This window comes from Aphelocoma coerulescens, unplaced genomic scaffold (genome assembly GCF_041296385.1).
Source record: "Aphelocoma coerulescens isolate FSJ_1873_10779 unplaced genomic scaffold, UR_Acoe_1.0 HiC_scaffold_46, whole genome shotgun sequence".
NCBI lineage: Eukaryota > Metazoa > Chordata > Aves > Passeriformes > Corvidae > Aphelocoma > Aphelocoma coerulescens.
In genome coordinates, this window is record NW_027183804.1 from 2,796,757 (window position 1) to 2,814,054 (window position 17,298).

A 17,298-nucleotide genomic window follows, 5' to 3' on the forward strand; every position below is an offset into this window, starting at 1 on the left:
ATGAAATGAAAGCACTCAGAGAGTCCAGAAAAGCCTAGGGAGTTTTATTAATTCATTCCACATCTGGCATAGAAATTGGTCTGTCAGTGCCTGAGCTATGTAAGGCCATGGCAGTGGGTTTTGTACAAAGGCACAAGAGGGAAGGTGAAAGGGAAGAGAGACAGAGACACAGAGAGACAGAGACAGAGACACAGAGAGACAGAGAGGTGAACCAAAGAGGGGCAGAGAGAAAGAAAACAGAGAGAGAAGAAGAGATCCCCAGTCCTGGTTCCAGCACTGCTCAGCCAATGGGATGTCCAGGGGGCTGGGCACCCGTGTGCCTGGGCTCTGTGGGAGGACCTTTTCACTGATCAGTTTTCCCTGCCCTGGAGATAAGTGTCTCACTTTCTGTGTAAATCAGTTATCACGTGCAGTTCCTTCTGCTAAACCTCTCTGGAAATGGCTCGGAGGCTTCGGGGTCTTTGGTGGTCTCAATCCCCCCCAGTCCATGCCCACTTCTCCACCTCAATCCTGCTCTTGTGCCGTGCTGTGCTTATGCCCAGGAGGCAGAGCAAGGATATTTGTCCTGGAAAAGTGCTGCCTTTATCTGCATGGCCCCTTCTCCAGCCACAGCCTGTTCTCCCTCACAGCGTGGTATTGCCAGGAATCCTTGGCTGTGCTTCCCAACACTCCTTGGTTGGTCCCGCAGCCATCCTGTGTTCGGTGTTTGGGACACACAAACCAGTCCTGATCTTCTGGGCTTCTGCACCTCCTCAGCAAGGGCCTCAAAAGGTAAAGGCCACATGTGGAAGCAAAGAAATAACAAATGAGATCAATTCTCTACTTCCCATCAGCAGACAATGTGCAGCCACCTCCTGGCAGGAAAGGACCGAGCACATGTACTCCGTGCTTTGTAGGACAAATGTCTTCACAAAAAACACCCCCAGCCCTCCCCGCCACCCCCCTCCCCTTCCTTTCCCCCAGTTCAATGCTGACCATGACGTCCCATGGAATGGGAGATCCCTTGGGTCAGTCCAGCCCAGCTGTCCCCTCCCTGTGCCCTCGGGAACACTTGCCCACCCCCAGCCCATGGTTTTGGGGGGCTGCAGGGACGCCTCATGCGGGGCCAGCCCTGCTCAGGGACAGCCAAAGCCTTGGGCTGGGACCAACCCCGCTGCAGCCACGAGTGCCAAGCACAGCAGCCCAGGGGCTGCTCTGGGCAAAGGCAACTCCAGCCCAGCCACAGCCCGGCCAAGGGGGCTCAGGGGGCTCTTCCCACCTCTGTCATTCCACGATTCCATGAATCTTCTCCCTGCAGAGCTCAGTGTCGACACAAGTGACAGAGAGGCAGAAGCAGAGCTATAAAATGCACCAGTACAAACACAGCAGCTCCTGTGAGGAATGAACCCTCTCAGGGCAGCGCTGGGGCAGGAGAAGCACCCAGAGGGAGGATGAGCTCAGGGCATGTGTGTGTGTCCAAGGCACAGAGGGTGAGGCTGGGCAGAGGTCAGGGCAGGGCTGGCAGTGGCAGGGCAGAGCCAGGGACAGCGAGATTGTCCATTGGGACACAGCGCAGCCTCATGGAACTCAGCAGGCCACTGTGCCAACATGGAATCTCATGGATCCAAGGCTCTACTTTGACAAGGCGGCGCCTCAGAGGACGCAGGTGCCACTGGGCCATCGCCAGCTCCTGTGGAATCCAGTGTCCATTGGGACACAGCGCAGCCTCAGGGCAACCTGGGGACCAGTGTGGGGCAATGGAATCTCATGGAACCAAGGGTCACTTGGGACAGAGAGGGGCCCCATGGAACACAAGGGCCACTGTCGTGGTTTGACACTGCTTATAATACCAGGTAGCCACGAATATTGTAATGAAGGGCTCATGAATTGAGATAAGGATTAGGAGAAAAACATTCTAAGTTCAAAACAGGCTCAAACTTAAGGGTATAAAGTAAATTTATTATTAACAGAGTAGGATAATGAGGAAGAAAATAAGCCTTTCAAACACCTTTTTTCCCCTCCATCCCCTCCCTCTTTCCCTCCAACAGCACAGGGAGACAGGGCCTGGGAGTGTTCAAGCCAGTTCATCACTCGAGATCTTTCTTCAGGTCCCTCAGGGAGGGGAGTCTCTTTCTTCCGCTGTGCCGTGGGCTCCTTCCCACGGGAGACAGTTCTCTGTGCACTTCTCCAGCGTCTTTCTAATTTCACGAGTATCAGTCCCGCCCAGCCTGCTGTAACCTGAGTCCCTCCCACGGGCAAAACAGCCTTCCCAAAACTGCAGGTGTGGTCATTAGTCCATGGGGTGTAGTCTTTTAAGGATCAGCTGCTTCAGTTTGGAAGCAAGGGCCCTCTTTCTCTCTCTGGAAGCAGGAGCCCTCTCTCCCTGTTCAGGTCTCCCCCTGGATTACAGCTTTTGTAGCACCCAGCCGCTCCGCTGTGAGCACCTTTTCCCACGGGCTGGGAGTGGATCTCTGCATCCCTCCGTGGACTTCATGGATCCCAGGGAGACAGTTTGTTTTATCCCAGTCCTCACCATGGCTTGCAGAGAAAATCCCGACTCCGAGGCTGGGAGCATCTCCTGCCCCTCTTTCTTTCCACTGACCTTGGTGCTGCCAAGTTGTCTTGCTCTACATGTCCTCACTTCCTCCTCTTTCTACGACTAGGAGGAAAGAACTGCTGCTCGTAAGTACCATTGCCACCAAATTCCCCCAGTTGCAGGATTTCTGCAGGGTTTCGCAGCACGGAGAAGTTGATTTGGTCTCGGTGCTGCCCCGGGCAATCGTTTGCCGTGTTTGCCCTGCCGGCCCCGTGGCCCCGCTGCCCCTGCGCGGGCGGTCGCAGCCGCCGTTCAGCGCCTCTCTTCATGCGGGCGCTGAGAAGGAGAAGCCGCCGCCGCCGCCCCGGCCTTTCTGCTCGCAGCGCGGCTGGCTAACAGCGGCCAGGCAGGCCAAGCTCGATTTCCTTCTCACATTCGCCATCCCAGAGGCGCTGCCAACCTCTCCAGCTGGCCAGTGCCATGTCCATCTTCAGAGCCAGCAGGGATCGGCTCTGCCGGACAGAGCAGAAGCTTCCAGCAGCTTCTCACAGAAGCCACCTCCGTGGCCTTCCCCCGCTACCAAAAACTGGGCTGAGCCCAAATCAGCACAGGGTCATTCCACCGCTGGTGGTTGAGGGCACCGCTCCCAAAAGCGCACAAGAGTGAGGCTGCCGTGGGGTGAGGGTGCAGGGGGAACTGGAGTGCCTGGGAGCCCAGAGCTGGCTGCTGGGGGCTTGGAGGGTGCAGAGCTGGGTGACAGGACCGGGCAGGGACCAGGGCTGGCCGATGGGAGCTGGGCTGGGATCCAGGGCTGGTGGGAGCTGGGGATCCAGGGCTGGATGATGGGAGCTGGGGGGATCCAGGGCTGGATGATGGGAGCTGGGCTGGGATCCAGGGCTGGTGGAAGCTGGGGGGATCCAGGGCTGGATGATGGGAGCTGGGGGGATCCAGAGCTGGATGATGGGAGCTGGGGGGATCCAGGGCTGGATGCTGGGAGCTGGGGGGATCCAGAGCTGGATGATGGGAGCTGGGCTGGGATCCAGGGCTGGTGGAAGCTGGGGGTCCAGGCTGGGGAGTCGAGGGCTGGTGTTTCCAGAGCTGGGTGAGGGGGCTGGGCAGGTCCAGGGCTCGATGCTGGGAGCGGGGGGGATCCAGGGCTGGATGATGGGAGCTGGGGGGATCCAGGGCTGGATGATGGGAGCTGGGCAGGTCCAGGGCTGGATGATGGGAGCTGGGGGGATCCAGGGCTGGATGATGGGAGCTGGGGGGATCCAGGGCTGGATGCTGGGAGCTGGGGGGATCCAGGGCTGATGCTGGTTCCAAGGTGCTCAATGGATGCTGATTCTGGTTGCAGATTCTACTTCACTCTGCATCAGGAAGACTCTCGAGCTGATAGTTTCTTCTGTCACTTCCCTACCTACAAGTCCATGGCCCTGCCTACCAGCAGATTCACAGGGTCTGTTTGCAAAGACACATTCATCACATTCCTTTCAATCTTTCCCTGAAATCGCTGTCTTGTTACACTGAATTCAACAAATCTTTGCTTTTGGTGGATGCCTTTTTCTTGGAATGGACAAGAGACCTTCATGTGTACAAGCCGTGTGCCTTCCTGCTTGCTCTGCTCTGAGGGCAAAAGTCGCTTTCTCTGTTCAGCTGTGCTGCTCCTTTCCACCGTGGTGGCTCAAACAATGGACACTGGCACTTCAAACCAGTGTAAGGAGTTGGAAAATGTGAGTGAAAATAGATTATCCAGAACCACCCTTGATCTGTCCTCGCTCACTCACTGGGCTTGAGGAGATCCTTGGTAAGTGCTGCCCGGGAAGCCTGTGAAAACAGGAGTCAATCTGATTTTACCACCCGTGTGCTGTAATGCAGCCTCCAAAAGGAGCGATGCTTTTCTGCACCTGTGCACACACGTGTCTAAAGCACGTGAATCCTCCATGAGTTCCACATTCATTCTGAGGCTTTGCACCCAACGGTTGATTTTTTCCCGATATTGCTCATTTTAGCTTCAATGGTTGTAAATCAAAGCAGATCAGAGGAAATGAGAAATACAAAATTTTTTAAAAATCCAAAAACACCCACTGACAACACTGCAGAAGATTTTTTCATAGTATAGTTTTTTATTAAATCTTCTGTCAGTCTATATGTTCCTCCTAATTCCTTTATGCCTTTTGAACCACAGCTATTTATCATTATTCCTTTTTAGTATTTATTATGCCTTTTGAACACCATGTACAACTGACTGATGCAATCACAAGTAGTTTTCTGTCCAAAGAGATTAAAAATCACATTTCTTCATCCCAAAGAGACTAAAGCCGGTGTGTTTGGCGTCCCATCTCCCACAGCCGGTCCGGTATCTCCGCAGGGGATTTCTGCCCTGGGGCAGCCCCGTGGCCATGGTGACACCCTGAAACACAGATTTAAAAGAAACAGAAAGATTTTAGTTATAGGCTAGCTGTGTTGAAATGAGTTAGAATAAGAAAGAATTTGAGCTGGACTAGAGTTAATTAAAATAGTTAAGAGAGCTAGATTTGAAATAGTTTTTAAGATGTTAGTAATTGATTACAGAATAATTGATGCTCTGTCATTTGTATGTTTGTTTAGCTGTGCTTAGAACGAGGAACAGAAATATTGATCAGTTGGTGTAGGGAACAAGGACAATTCCCAATTTCCTCCCTCTGTGGGAACCTATTCAAAAGTCAGGCAAGAGGAAATTGGGAGGTCACTAAAGCAATTAAGACTGTTAAAGTTCAGAAAGGCAAAAAAGGTGCAAGTGAGGGAGATGAGCTTACTTCATCTGTCTGGGACCACCGACCCAATTCGAGAGCAGCCACTCAATTCAGAGCACGCACTGCGCATGCTTAATGCCATTAAAGCTCATTTCCATACGAAGCGGAGAATGGGAGGGGTCACTGTTAGAAATATGTATTTGTAGTTTGGATATTCATCACTTTTGTGGCTAAATGAACTCTGTAACCGTTCATACCTGGGCACTGCACATTAGGAAGCTGTTCCACGCCGCTGTCCGGCGCCAATAAAACATTCACTTTCTAACTCTCACCTGTTAGAGAGCTTTTGTCTGTCTCAGCTGGATATCGATATGAGATCGATATTCACATCTTGGTAAATCAAGCCCCGAGCACGGACACTGGGGCCGGTGTGCGAAGGCGTTTGGGGCTGCACGGACGATTTTTAGCAGCAATGTTTGTGTTTATTCTCTCTGTCTTTATTCTCTCTGTCTTTATTCTCTCTGTCTTTACTCTCACTCTATTCTCTTTCTTCTTATCGTCTCTCTCTTTTCCCCCCTCTTTATTCCCTCTCTCTTCACTCTCTCTATTCTCTCTCTGAAGAAAATGAATACAAAAGCTAATTTTTTAGCAATCTAATATTGAACATTTATTAGTCGAACAAAGGCAAATCACAGCGCTGGGGCGCTTGGCAATATTGCCAGAGGCGCCCTCCATTCATTTTACTGTGGACTTAAGGACTCTCTTAAACTGTTCCATATTCATTAAGCCCAGAAAGTCATTTACACTTCACTCAACTTTCCCCCTCTCCGGTCTCTGCCCCTTCCCCCAGCACGCCGCCGCACAAGAGACACAAAGTCCGAACAGAACAAGCTCTGCTGTTGTTTTCTTTTTTTTTTTTTCCAGTTATTTTATGCTATTTTATTTTATAATCTATTTTACTTTTCGTTTGTCTTCTTTTTTTTCTTTTTGCCTTTTTATTTTTTCTTCCATTTCATCGGCTTTTTCGCTATTTTCGCCTACCGCAGCCTTTGTTCCCCTGCTGGAGGTTTGTGGTGAGGCGCTGTCCCAGCGGCTCTCCCCGGAAACCAACGAAATCAATTGAAATAATGATGAATTGTTGAACTCTTCCCGCTGCTGTTTCCAGAAGGCCCCGGGAGGAGCCGGGGGCGGGAGGGGGGTCCCGGTGCCGGGGGCAGTCCCCGCTCGCCGGGCGGATCCCGGTGGCGCAGCTTGGGAGCCGCGGAAGTGCCCGAGGGAGCGCGGGGGCGGGGGAAGAGGGGGTGCGAGGGGGTATCGGTGCGGGATAAGGGGGCTCGGGGGGGTCTCAGCGCCGGGGATGGAGGTGCCGGGCGGTCCCCGTGCACGGGAGTGGGGGTTCAGACCTGGATATGGGGGTGCAAGGAGGTCCCGCTGCCGGGAATGGGGGGGGTCAGGTGGTCCCTCTGCCGGGAACGGGGGGGACGGCGGAGTCCCCGACCCGGAGATAGAGTTTCAGGGGGGTCCCGGGGCCCAGAAACGGTGGCTCAGGGGGTTTTCCTGGGACGGGAAATGTGGGTTCAGGGAAGTCCCCTTCCCGGGAATGGGGCTTCAGGGACGTCCTTGCGCTAGCTAAGGGGAACAGGGGGTCCCGGTGCTGGGCAGGGGGATGCAGGGGGTCACAGTGTCCGGGAATGGTGGTTCAGGGGGTTTCGGGGAGGCCCCGGGGCCAGACAAGGGGGAACAGCGGGGTCCCGGTGCTGGGGAAGGGGATGCAGGGGGGTCACAGTGTCCGGGAATGGCGGTGCAGGGTGCTCTAGTACCCGGAAATGGGAGCTCAGGGGGTTCCCGTGCCCGGGAGTTGCGGTTCGGGGGTTCCCGTGCCGGGGGTCCCACTCGCCCCTCGCCCCCCCAGGAGCGCCCCCGGCCCCAGCGCTGGAGCCATCGCGCTGCTCCGCTGGGCCCCGCCCCCAGCCCGGCCCCGCCCCCAGAGCCGCCTCCGGCCCCGCCATTGGCGCCGCTCTTTCCTGCCCGCCAATGGCAGCTCGGGCTGCTCGTGACGTCACCGGGCGCCGGGCAGATCCCGGCGGCGCAGGGCGGGAGACGGAGAAGCCAAAGGGACCGAGGGAGCGCGGGGGGAGGGGACGGGGCAATTCCAGGGAATTCCCCTGGATCCCCTCCTGCCATCCCCCGGACCCTCCTCGGCCGCGCCCTGCGGGACCCCCGGGCCGGGCTGGGCTGAGCTCCCGGGCCCCGCGGCCAAACTCTGCCTGGAACCCGCTGGGTTCGGCCCGAAGCGGGGCAAGCAGCGGGACCCGCGGATCCATTTTGTCCTGCGGCTGCGGGGCCCCAGCCCCGGCGGAGCAGGACTGGGCGCTGTGACCCCGATCCCTGACTCCCCATCTCCTTCTCTCTCTCTCCCTCCTCTGCCTTTCCTTTGGGTGATCATAAATCCCGGAGCGGCTGCAGAGCCCCGTGCCCAGCTCGGGTTTGGCAGGAAAGGGAGGCCTGGGGCTGAGGTGTCCCGGGATGGCCGGGAATGGGGTCCGGGGGTCCCCGGGGTCAGGAAAACAGGGGGTGCAGGGGCTGGGATAGGAGGATACCCGGGGCAGGGGGTGTTGGTGCAGGATGAGGGGTGCAGGGGGGTCCCAGTGCCCAGCAATGGGGATTCAAGGGGGTCTCAAGGTAAAGGAAAAGGGGGGCTCCCTAAAGCCCCCTCCCGCAGGGGCACGAACTGGGTCAGGAGCTCTAGGAGAGTGAAAAGGGGGCGACCACGGTATAGGAGCAATTCTGGGAGGGGCTCAAGCGCTCCTGGCGGGACACGACCCCCGGGGATCCCCCCTCACCTCCTCCCGCAGGTGGAGGCCGAGCCCCAGCCCAGGAGGACGAAGCCCAACACGAAGCCCCCGGCCCCCGTCAGCATCTTGGGGGGCGTCCGGCGGCAGCTCCGGGACGGGAGGGGCAGGATCCGGGAAACGGCGGCGGCTGCCGGGAAGGGACCGGGACGGACTGGGACAGGCTGGGATGGACTGGGACAGACTGGGACACCGGCATACACCAGGACCAGAACCAGGACCGGAACCCACTGGGACCAGAACTGGGTAACAGAGGTCACACTGCGAGCAACAGGGACCACTCTGAGGGCGACTGGGAGAAACTGGGAGCGTGCTGAGTGCAGCTGGCAGCAGCTGGGAGTGGCTGGGAGCGTGCGGGAACAAACTGGGCGAACAGGGAACACCCGGGGGACGCGGAACAGCCGAGGGACACGGGATGTCCACGGACCGTGGAAGGTCCAAGGAACGCTGAGCGTCGCTGCCGCGGCTGGAAAAGCTTGAATGGAGTTTTTATCCCGTGACGTTCCCGGGAGCAGCGGCAGCTCCGCGCCCCCAGCCCGGGGGTGGGAGCAGGGGAGCCGCGGGCAGCACCTTCGGGGCACAGCCGGGGGCTGGGGGGCTCCTCCCCGCAGTTCATTTCCTCTCCCCTCCATTCACATTTTCTCCCCAGAATTGAAGTGTTTCTCGCCCCGATTAAACTGTTCTCCCCAATTAAGCCCTGAGGCCCCTCCCCGCGCCCGGCTCTTCCTGGCAGGACCGGCCAGGACCTTCTGGAAACAGCAGCGGGAAGACTTCAAAAATCATTATTTCGATTGATTTCGTTGGTTTCAGGGGAGAACCAGTAGGACAACATCGCACCGAAAACCTCCGGGAGGGGAACAAAGGCTGTGTGGGGGAAATAGAGAAAAAACCCGAAGTTGTGGTAGAAAAAAATTGGAAAAAAAGAGAAGAAAGAAACTAAGAATAAAAGAAAAAATAAGAAAAAAAAAAGGAGTATTATAGATTATAAAGTAAAATACCATAAAATATTTATGAAAGAAGAAAATAACGGCAGAGCTCATTCCGTTGCGACTTCGGGTCTCTTCTCCGAGCTCCGAGCTGGGTCTGAGCCAGGAGCCGGTGGGCTGGGAGAGACATCGCTGCTGAGGGGCTGAATATTTCCGAAACTAAAGTATCAAGGGACAGCTTGAGGTTCCAGCAGTCCCCGCGCACACGTTCGATTCCCTCATTTCAAGCTGAAAGCTCAGCTCCACTTGTGACTCTGCTTTGTAGCGATGGATGGAAACATTCCCCGCAATTCCCGTCCAAAGAGCCCGGCAAGGTTCGCGTCGGGAGAGCTCCCTCGGGGCAGCCCCGGCTCCTGCCCTGCTTGAGTCCCTCTCGAGCCCGCTGTGGTTTCCAGCTGCTTCGCTCCGGCTGCCCCAAATGCCCGTGAATTGCACGGAACTGGAACAGATCCGAGTCCTCGTGGCTCGGGCTAAGGGCAGGGAGAGGTCACTCAGGGATCGCCATCGCGGCCACAAGAGCCCCGACGTGGGGAATGAACTGGATTTGGGACGGAGCGGATCAGAACAGGAGAGTGAGGAGGAAAATAAACCCTGGAACAGAACCTTCCCCCGGCCTCTTTCTCCTTGCCGGAGTTTTTATGCCCGGCTCCTCCCTGCTGTGCCCAGCGGGGCAGGGAGAAGGGATGGGAGTCGCGCTCAGTTCGTGCCGCTGCTTCCCCCTCGGGGACGGGAATCCTTCCCTGCCCCGGCGCGGGGTCCCTGCCATGGGGTCAGTCCCTGTCCTGGCCAGCGGGGGGTCCCTCCCATGGGGTCAGTCCGTGCCCTGGCCAGCGGGGGGTCCCTCCCATGGGGTCAGTCCGTGCCCTGGCCAGCGGGGGTCCCTCCCATGGGGTCAGTCCCTGCCCTGGCCAGCGGGGGGTCCCTGCCATGGGGTCAGTCCCTGCCCTGGCCAGCGGGGGGTCCCTCCCATGGGGTCAGTCCGTGCCCTGGCCAGCGGGGGGTCCCTCCCATGGGGTCAGTCCGTGCCCTGGCCAGCGGGGGTCCCTCCCATGGGGTCAGTCCCTGCCCTGGCCAGCGGGGGGTCCCTCCCATGGGGTCAGTCCCTGCCCTGGCCAGCGGGGGGTCCCTCCCCACCCGTGCGGTCACTCCCCGGCCCGGCCCTGAGGCGCGGGGCAGTCGCGGGGCAGCCGCGCTCCGGCCCCGTCAGCGGCAGCTCCGCTTCGTGCCGGGCAGGAGCGGCAGAAGGAGCCGGGCGGCGGCGGGGGCTGAATCCCGGCAGCAGCGAGGAGGAAGAAGAGGAAGAAGAGGAAGAAGAGGAAGAAGAGGAAGAAGAGGAAGAAGAGGAAGAAGAGGAAGAAGAGGAAGAAGAGGAAGGGGCCGGGGCCGCCTGCGGTGTCCGATCCCCGGCAGCAGCGGGGAGGCCTCGGGCAGCGGCGGCGGGCGGGGCCCTTTGGAGCCGCCCCGAGGGCTCGGTTCCGCCCCGGGCCCCTGAAGGAGCCGCTCGGCGGGACGGGCGGGCTGGAAACGAGAGAAAACCGCGAGGAAAGAAGGAAATCCGATCAAAGAGCCGCACCGAGGGGCGTCTCTGCCGGCCCGTGGCACCCAGAAACCCCGGAAAATCGCTCCCATGCACTAAAGAACCTTTCCGTGCGCAGCCAGGGGCGCAGAGGGGGGATCCTTATGAAGTCCCCTCCCCTCAGTCCCTCCTGGCACGGCCGGGCATTAGCGCAGCTCCCGGGGCTGTGTCCCGGCACCGGCTGCTGCCCCAGGGCACGGGGCTGCCGCGCTCGGGCATTAAACGCGACAGATTTGGGGAGCAGGGACAGCCACAGAAAGCCTCGGGGAGCCCTCGGGAGCCTGGAGCTGCCCGAGGGCCACAAAGGATGCCCTGGACACAGCGATGGCCCCAGCAGCGGCTCTGCCCCCCAGCACGGGGCTGTGTCCCAGACCCCCCGCTCCAGCCCGAGGTTTGGGGGCGGCAGCGGAGCTGCTGGACGGAGGACGGCTGGAGGAGCAGGAGCGGGAGGAAGAGGAGGGATAAAGGGGAAGGGCGGGAGGAAGAGGCGGGCCAGAGGGGGCAGGAAGAGGAGTCTCCATGTGCATCCATCGCTCTCTGTGTCCGCAGCTCTCGGCCTCGGGAACACCGCTCCCCCCATCCCGCAGGTGACCGGGGAGGGGCAGCTCGCCCCAAATATCTTGGGCGGTGCCTGGGGTTGTTTTGGGAGAGGGGATTTTTGGAGCTTGGAGGATTCCAGCACCGAGCCCCAAATATCTTTGTTGGTTCCTGGGGAAGGGGGGTTTGGTGGGGCGGGGGAGGGGAGGCGGATGTTTGGATCTTGCAGGGCTCCGAATGTGAGTCGCAAATGCCCCTTGGGGGATATTGGGGAGCCCCCGGCACGCGGGGTTTTGGGGGTCCCGGTGGCGGCTGCCGGGAGACATGGGATGGGGCGGGATGGGGCCCGGGAAGGGTAGGATGTGGATTGGGGTGTGGGATGAAGTGTGGCGGAGGGGGATGGGCGGGATGGGGCCTGGGATGAGGCAGGCGAAGGTTGGGGATGATGAGGCCGGGGGGACCCCAGTCCTGAGGGGCCTGCGGGGTATCCGCCAGCTCCGAGGGAGTTTTGGGGCACCCCTAATCCTGAGGGGGCGGTGCTGGCAGCGGGGGACACGTGGCTCCGGCACCTCTGGCCCCAGCTGAGCCCCCCCCGCCCCCAGCGCCCCCCGGAGCGGAATTTGGGGAGGGGGAGGTGGGGGCGGCCAGGCCGGGCCCCCCCGCGCTGTCCCGGCGGGGGCCGAGTGCGGGCGGGAGCCCCGCGGGGCCCGGCCCTGCCCGGGCACGGCTGATGCCGCCCGCCCGCGCTCCGCACTGGTCCGGACTGGTGCTCCCAGTGCCGTGCGGGGCGGGGCCGCTCTGGGGACCCCCCAGGGCACAGCGCGGCTGCTTTGGGGCTGTCGGCAGCGCCCGGCGCTGGGCATGGGGCGTGTGGGGGCAGCTGGGGCCGCACTGGTGGCACTGGTGGTGCTGGGAGCCCCCCCGGGCGCGGGGTGAGCGGTGAGAAGGGGGGCGGGTCTGGGACCCCAAATTGAGCGAAATGGGGAATGGAACCCCCAAAGGGAGCAGGAGGGGCCTGGAACCCCCAAAACCAAGGCCGGGGGAGGGGAGGTGGGGATTGGGGATGGGGAAGGTGCAGAAGGAGGAGGGGAAGAGGGGGCTGGGACCCCCAAGCAAAGCGGGGTGGGGATGGGACACCCAAATTGAGCTGGAATGGGGCTGTGGATTGGGGGAACGCTGAGAAAGGGGAGGAGAGGGGAGGGTGTTCTGGTTTGGCCAAATTTAGAAATATATCCTCTGAGAGAAGGCACAACCACCCCTCCCCCTCCAGGTTCGGGGAAAAAATAAATTTTCCTCGAAGGAAAGTGAAGGAGATAAAACTATTTATTTACCAAACACACAGGAAAGAAAAATAATGCTAAATAATAAAATCTGTCGCTGTGGAGGAAAAGAACCTAGGAAAGTTTTAGAGTCCTCCCTTTGGTCTCCTCGGAGCTGGGGCTTGGCCCAGGGCCAGGCCCTCTGTGCCCGGTGGAAAGTCCTCCCGATGTGCTCTGATGTTAAAGCAATCAAGCAGTCCAGTAGAAAAGGGGATTGTCCAGGGGAGGAAAAATTCAGCTCTCAGTTTCTCTCCGGAGAACAAGCAGCTGAACAACTGGCCAAAAAAGAAACTGTTCTGGGCGCAGCTGGCCGGGTGCTTCTCCCCTCCCCTGCCACAGCTGGGAAAACAATTGCTATCTGTGTGTGACCTTGAACAAGCTGCAAACTGCCCTGAAAAAGTTTTGCTCAGTTTTTTCCTTCCCCCTCTCAGGCTCAGTTTAGAGGCATAGAAAGGCACAGGAATTAATTTCTGGGCATAGGCAGCGATATGGGATACACATCATAAGGTCGCCCCAAGACAGAGGGAAAGGTGGGGTTGGGACAGCAGAAGAGCGGTTCCATGGGGGTGCAGCCCTGTCCCCCAGCACCTGAGCCCTGGAGCGATTCCCTGGGGCTCTGGGGAAGGGAGGGATCCGCACTGGGGGGGTCCCCAACCCCCCTGTCCATCCCTGGGGCTGATCGGGGGCTCCCCCCACACAGCAGCCGGTGCTGCGGCAGCCGTGGGGCAGAGGGGGTGGGAAAGGGGGGGCAGGGTGGGAGTGGAGGAGGAGTGGGAGGAAGAGTAGGGAGAGAGGAGGAGGAGGAGCTGGAGAACCACGAGGTTCCACCGCCCGCCCACTGTGTCCGCAGCACCCCCAGCTCCGGTAGCATCTTCCCCCCATCCTGCAGGTGAGCGGGGAGGGGGAGCTCACCCCAAATCTATCGGGGGATCACCAGGAGGGGTTTTTTTGGAGGGGTGTTTGGAGCTTGCAGATTCTGGAATCGAGCCCCAGATGTCCTTGCATGTCCCTGGGAGGGATTTTTGGGCCAGAGGGGATATGTGGATCTTGCAGGACTCCAAAGCTGAGCCATAATTGCCCCTTGGGGGTCTTGGGGGGTCCATGTGAGGATCGCCTGGTCCTGGCGGGGTTGGACATTGGGTTTGGGGATCCCCAGGAGAGCTGGGGGCTGGAACACGGGACCCCTGGAGTGGGGAGAGCAGAGAGGGACGATACCAGAGCTGGGGGACCCCCAAGAGCCTGGAAAGGTGGGGGGGCCTGGAGATGAGACAGGGCTGGGACCCCTCAGCCCTGAAAGGGGCGGTGAGGAGAGGGGGGAGCCCCAAGTGCCTGGAGTGGAGGGAGGCTGAAGAGGGGACCCTGGGACCTCTGGGAGCTGAAGCAAAATCAGGAAAAAAGGGACCTTTGGGACCCCCAAAGCCCCCCAGCATCCCTAAGCAGGACCCCGGAGAGGGGGATCCCCAGGACCCCCGGGACCCCCAGCAGCCCTGACAAGGGGGACCCCCAGAACCCTGAAGTGAGGAGACTGGAAAGGGGGAACTCCTGGAGGCCGTTTTGGAGTCATTCTTGATTTTTTGTTGGTTTTATGGACACCAGGTACCCGGTGAGTTCCAGAGCTGGACTTGGGCAGGAGGAAGCCCCAACCCAACACACTCATCCCTTGTTTTCCCCAAACCAGGATTTCCCATTCCCAACCCTTGGCCAGATGCAGGAGGAGGCTGTGAGGAAGAGGAAGATGCCCTGGGAGCCCCAGGCAGGTGAGGAGGAAGTCAGTGCCCCTTTCCCCCTCTCTCCTGCTCCATCTCCCAGCCCAGCATCGCCCCCGGCTGCAGGACAACCCCGCTGCCGACGCCGTCCTGCCGGGGACGGACTGGGGGGATCTCCTTCCCCTTCCCTGTGGCACGGAGGCAAATCCCATCCTCTCCTTGTCCTTCCTCCCCCAGACAAGGAGCTGAGGACGGAGCCCAGGGAGGACAAATCCCCACGGCAGAACCTGGTGGAAGAGGCCGTTTTGAGCAGCTCCACGGAGCAGGAATCCAACGGGGAGGAAAAGCCCCGGAGATCCCGCAGGAGGAGGGGCTGCAAACGCAGCCCAGGGTGCCCTGAGGAGGAAAGACCCACCCTGTGCCGGGAAGGCGGCCGGAGATGCAGCCAGAGGTCAGAGCTGGTGGTTCATGAGCAGCTTCACGATGGGGAGAAGCCCCACAAGTGTGGGGAATGTGGGAGGAGCTTCAGGCGGAGCTCCTACCTGATCAATCACCAGAGGATCCACACTGGGGAGAAGCCCTACGAGTGTGGGGAATGTGGGAAGAGCTTCAGCCAGAGCTCCAACCTGATCAACCACCAGAGGATCCACACCGGGGAGAGGCCCTATGAGTGTGGGGAATGTGGGAAGAGCTTCAGGTACAGCTCTGACCTGAACCGCCACCAGCGCATCCACACTGGGGAGAGGCCCTACGAGTGTCCTGAGTGTGGGAAGAGGTTTCAGACCAGCTCCACTCTCCTCCTGCATGAGCGGATTCACACGGATGAGAGGCCCTTCCGCTGCCCCGAATGCAGGAAGGGCTTCAAGCAAAACTCAGCCCTCGTCATGCACCGGCGCATCCACACCGGGGAGAGGCCCTACGAGTGTTCCGAGTGTGGGAAGAGCTTCTCAGAGAGGTCCTCCTTGATCGTCCACTGGCGCATCCACACCGGGGAGAGGCCCTACGAGTGTCTTGAGTGTGGGAAGAGCTTCTCCAGGAGCTCTCACTTGACCCGACACCAACGGAGGCACCGCTAAGGGAAGCCCTGCGAGTGCCCCGACTGCAGGAAGAGCTTTGTCCTCTGCTCCAACTCCATCTCCCATCAGAGGAGCCACGTTTGGCAGAGCCCTGGTGACCCACATTCCCTGTGATCTGTGTTGGGAAGAGCCCTGGCTGGTGCTCTCCACGTTCTCCTGGATCCCTGTAGGCACCTGGATGAACGCAGGGGCAGGAACATCCATCGGGACTCAGATCAACGTTGGAAATTCATTGGGAAGAGCTGATTTTTTACCTTTACACTCTAAAATTTTCATCTGCTCTGTCCAATTGTTTTTTCTGGTGGTATCAAGCAACCCTGGATGATCTTGGAGACCTTCTGCAGCCTAAGTAATTTCTGTGTTAATCCCACTGAAACAACCAAAATTGAGGTAGAAATAAAGAAATTAAACAAAGAGATCTAAAGCGGCACCATATTACCAGAATTTGGGGTTGAATTTGGGGTTCAGAGGAATATTTGGGAGGATCTGAGTGTTGTGGGGCTGTGAAGCCAGGCAGATTGGGGCCACAATCTTGTGTTGTCAGAACGTGTCCACCTGAGCCCACCTATTCTACAGGAATTCTGGTTGTCTGTCCCAGTCCCTGCTCTGGGTCTCTCCCTTTGGGGTGTGACCTCCAAAGTGCCCAAATCGCTGCTGAAGTGCCTGAGCTGCTCTGGGCTGTGGATGTTCCTGTCCCCCAGCCTGTCCTGGTCGGTGCCATGTGGGGTGGGAGGGGGTCTGGGGGCTCCTTGGGGGACTGGGAGGGGCTTTTGTGGCTCTTGAGGGCATTTGTAGTGCTTGGAGGGGCCTTTTAGGGTGGTCTCAGAGAGTTTTGGTGATCTTGGCTGGGCTGTGTGGCTTGGAGAGAATTTTGTGGTTCTTGGGGTCATTTATGATGCAGGGAGTGGTTGGGGGGTTCCTGGCCAGGAGCTGTGGGGTGGTTTGAGGGGTCCGGGAGTGGCTGTGGGGCTGGGAGGGGGTTTTAGGGCCTCTCCCCCAGACTCCAAAGCTGCCACCAGACCCCACCCCCAAGATGGTGCTGGGGGTCGGGGGCTCCATGTTGGGGTTCACCCTCCTGGCACGGCAGGAGAAGGTGAGGGGGGGTCCCCAGGGGCCGTGTGTGTCCCCCCAGAGCGTGTGTGACCCCCCCATCCCGGTGTCACCCCCTTTTCCCTGCCCACAGGGCTCCTGAGCCAGCCCCTGCTGCCCCGGGAGGGAATTTGGGGAGGGGGCAGAGGGGGTGCGCAGCCCCCGCCGGGGGATGACCCCGGCCCAGCGCCCTTCGTTCAGCACCGAGCTGGGCTTGGGGCCGCAGGAGGAAGAGGCCGATGGGAAGCAGATCCTGCAGGGGGGACGGGGCTTGGGCTCAGGGCAAGGTCCTGCCCTGCACACCTGGCTCAGGTGTGAGCCTGCCCCGGGTAGGGAGCGGGACATTCCCATCCCCACGGATCAGGGCTGGGAGCAGCGCTGGGACCACAGACATGGAAATCCTGGGAGCCACTGGGACCGCACTGGGGGGTGAATGATCCCCCCCAGCACCTTTCCAGGCCGCCCTGCGACCTGAGAAATGCTCGCTGGGCCTCGGCCTTGGCCAAGAGCCCCCGGGCTCAGCTGCTCTGAGCTCAGGCGCTGCCGGCTCCCGCAGCCCGCCCAGGGCCGCCCTGCCCGTGCCGGGGCTGTGCTGGAATTCTCTGCTGCTGCTGGGCCACTCGGGGGGTCTGGCCCCACAGGAAAGGTGACCCTGAGCCAGGAGCTTTCCTTGGCCGCAGCAAAGCCTCGGCACGGAAAGACCTTCCCAGCGCTGTGCGGAGGTTCCTGCCCGAGGAGGAGGCGCGGGGGCTGTTCGGCCAGGTGCTGGAGGCCGTGCGGCACTGCACCAGCTGCGGGGTCCTGCACCGGGACATCAAGCCCGAGAACATCCTGCTCGACCTGGCCACCGGGCAGCTGAAACTGATCGACTTTGGCTGCGGCGCCTTCCTCCAGGACACAGCCTACACTC

The 17,298-nt window shown here is 59.7% G+C and overlaps 2 protein-coding genes across 2 annotated transcripts in view; one reads left to right on the plus strand and one right to left on the minus strand.

Moving 5' to 3' along the window:
• The window catches only part of LOC138101777 (zinc finger protein 3-like), a 39,221-nt gene extending 36,377 nt beyond the window's left edge, over window positions 1-2,844 (minus strand). Inside the window, exon 1 of the mRNA XM_068999563.1 lies at window positions 2,670-2,844. Within this exon, the coding sequence (XP_068855664.1) occupies window positions 2,670-2,844 (175 nt within the window). The remainder of the gene's footprint in view (window positions 1-2,669) is intronic.
• A 5,061-nt stretch (window positions 2,845-7,905) lies between these two features.
• LOC138101771 (zinc finger protein 3-like) lies at window positions 7,906-15,639 on the plus strand. Its single transcript, XM_068999556.1, has 3 exons — window positions 7,906-7,929; window positions 8,103-8,205; window positions 14,461-15,639. The coding sequence occupies exons 1-3, from the start codon at window positions 7,906-7,908 to the stop codon at window positions 15,297-15,299; spliced, it is 966 nt and encodes a 321-aa protein (XP_068855657.1). The 3' UTR covers window positions 15,300-15,639.
• The last annotated feature ends 1,659 nt before the right edge of the window (window positions 15,640-17,298 follow it).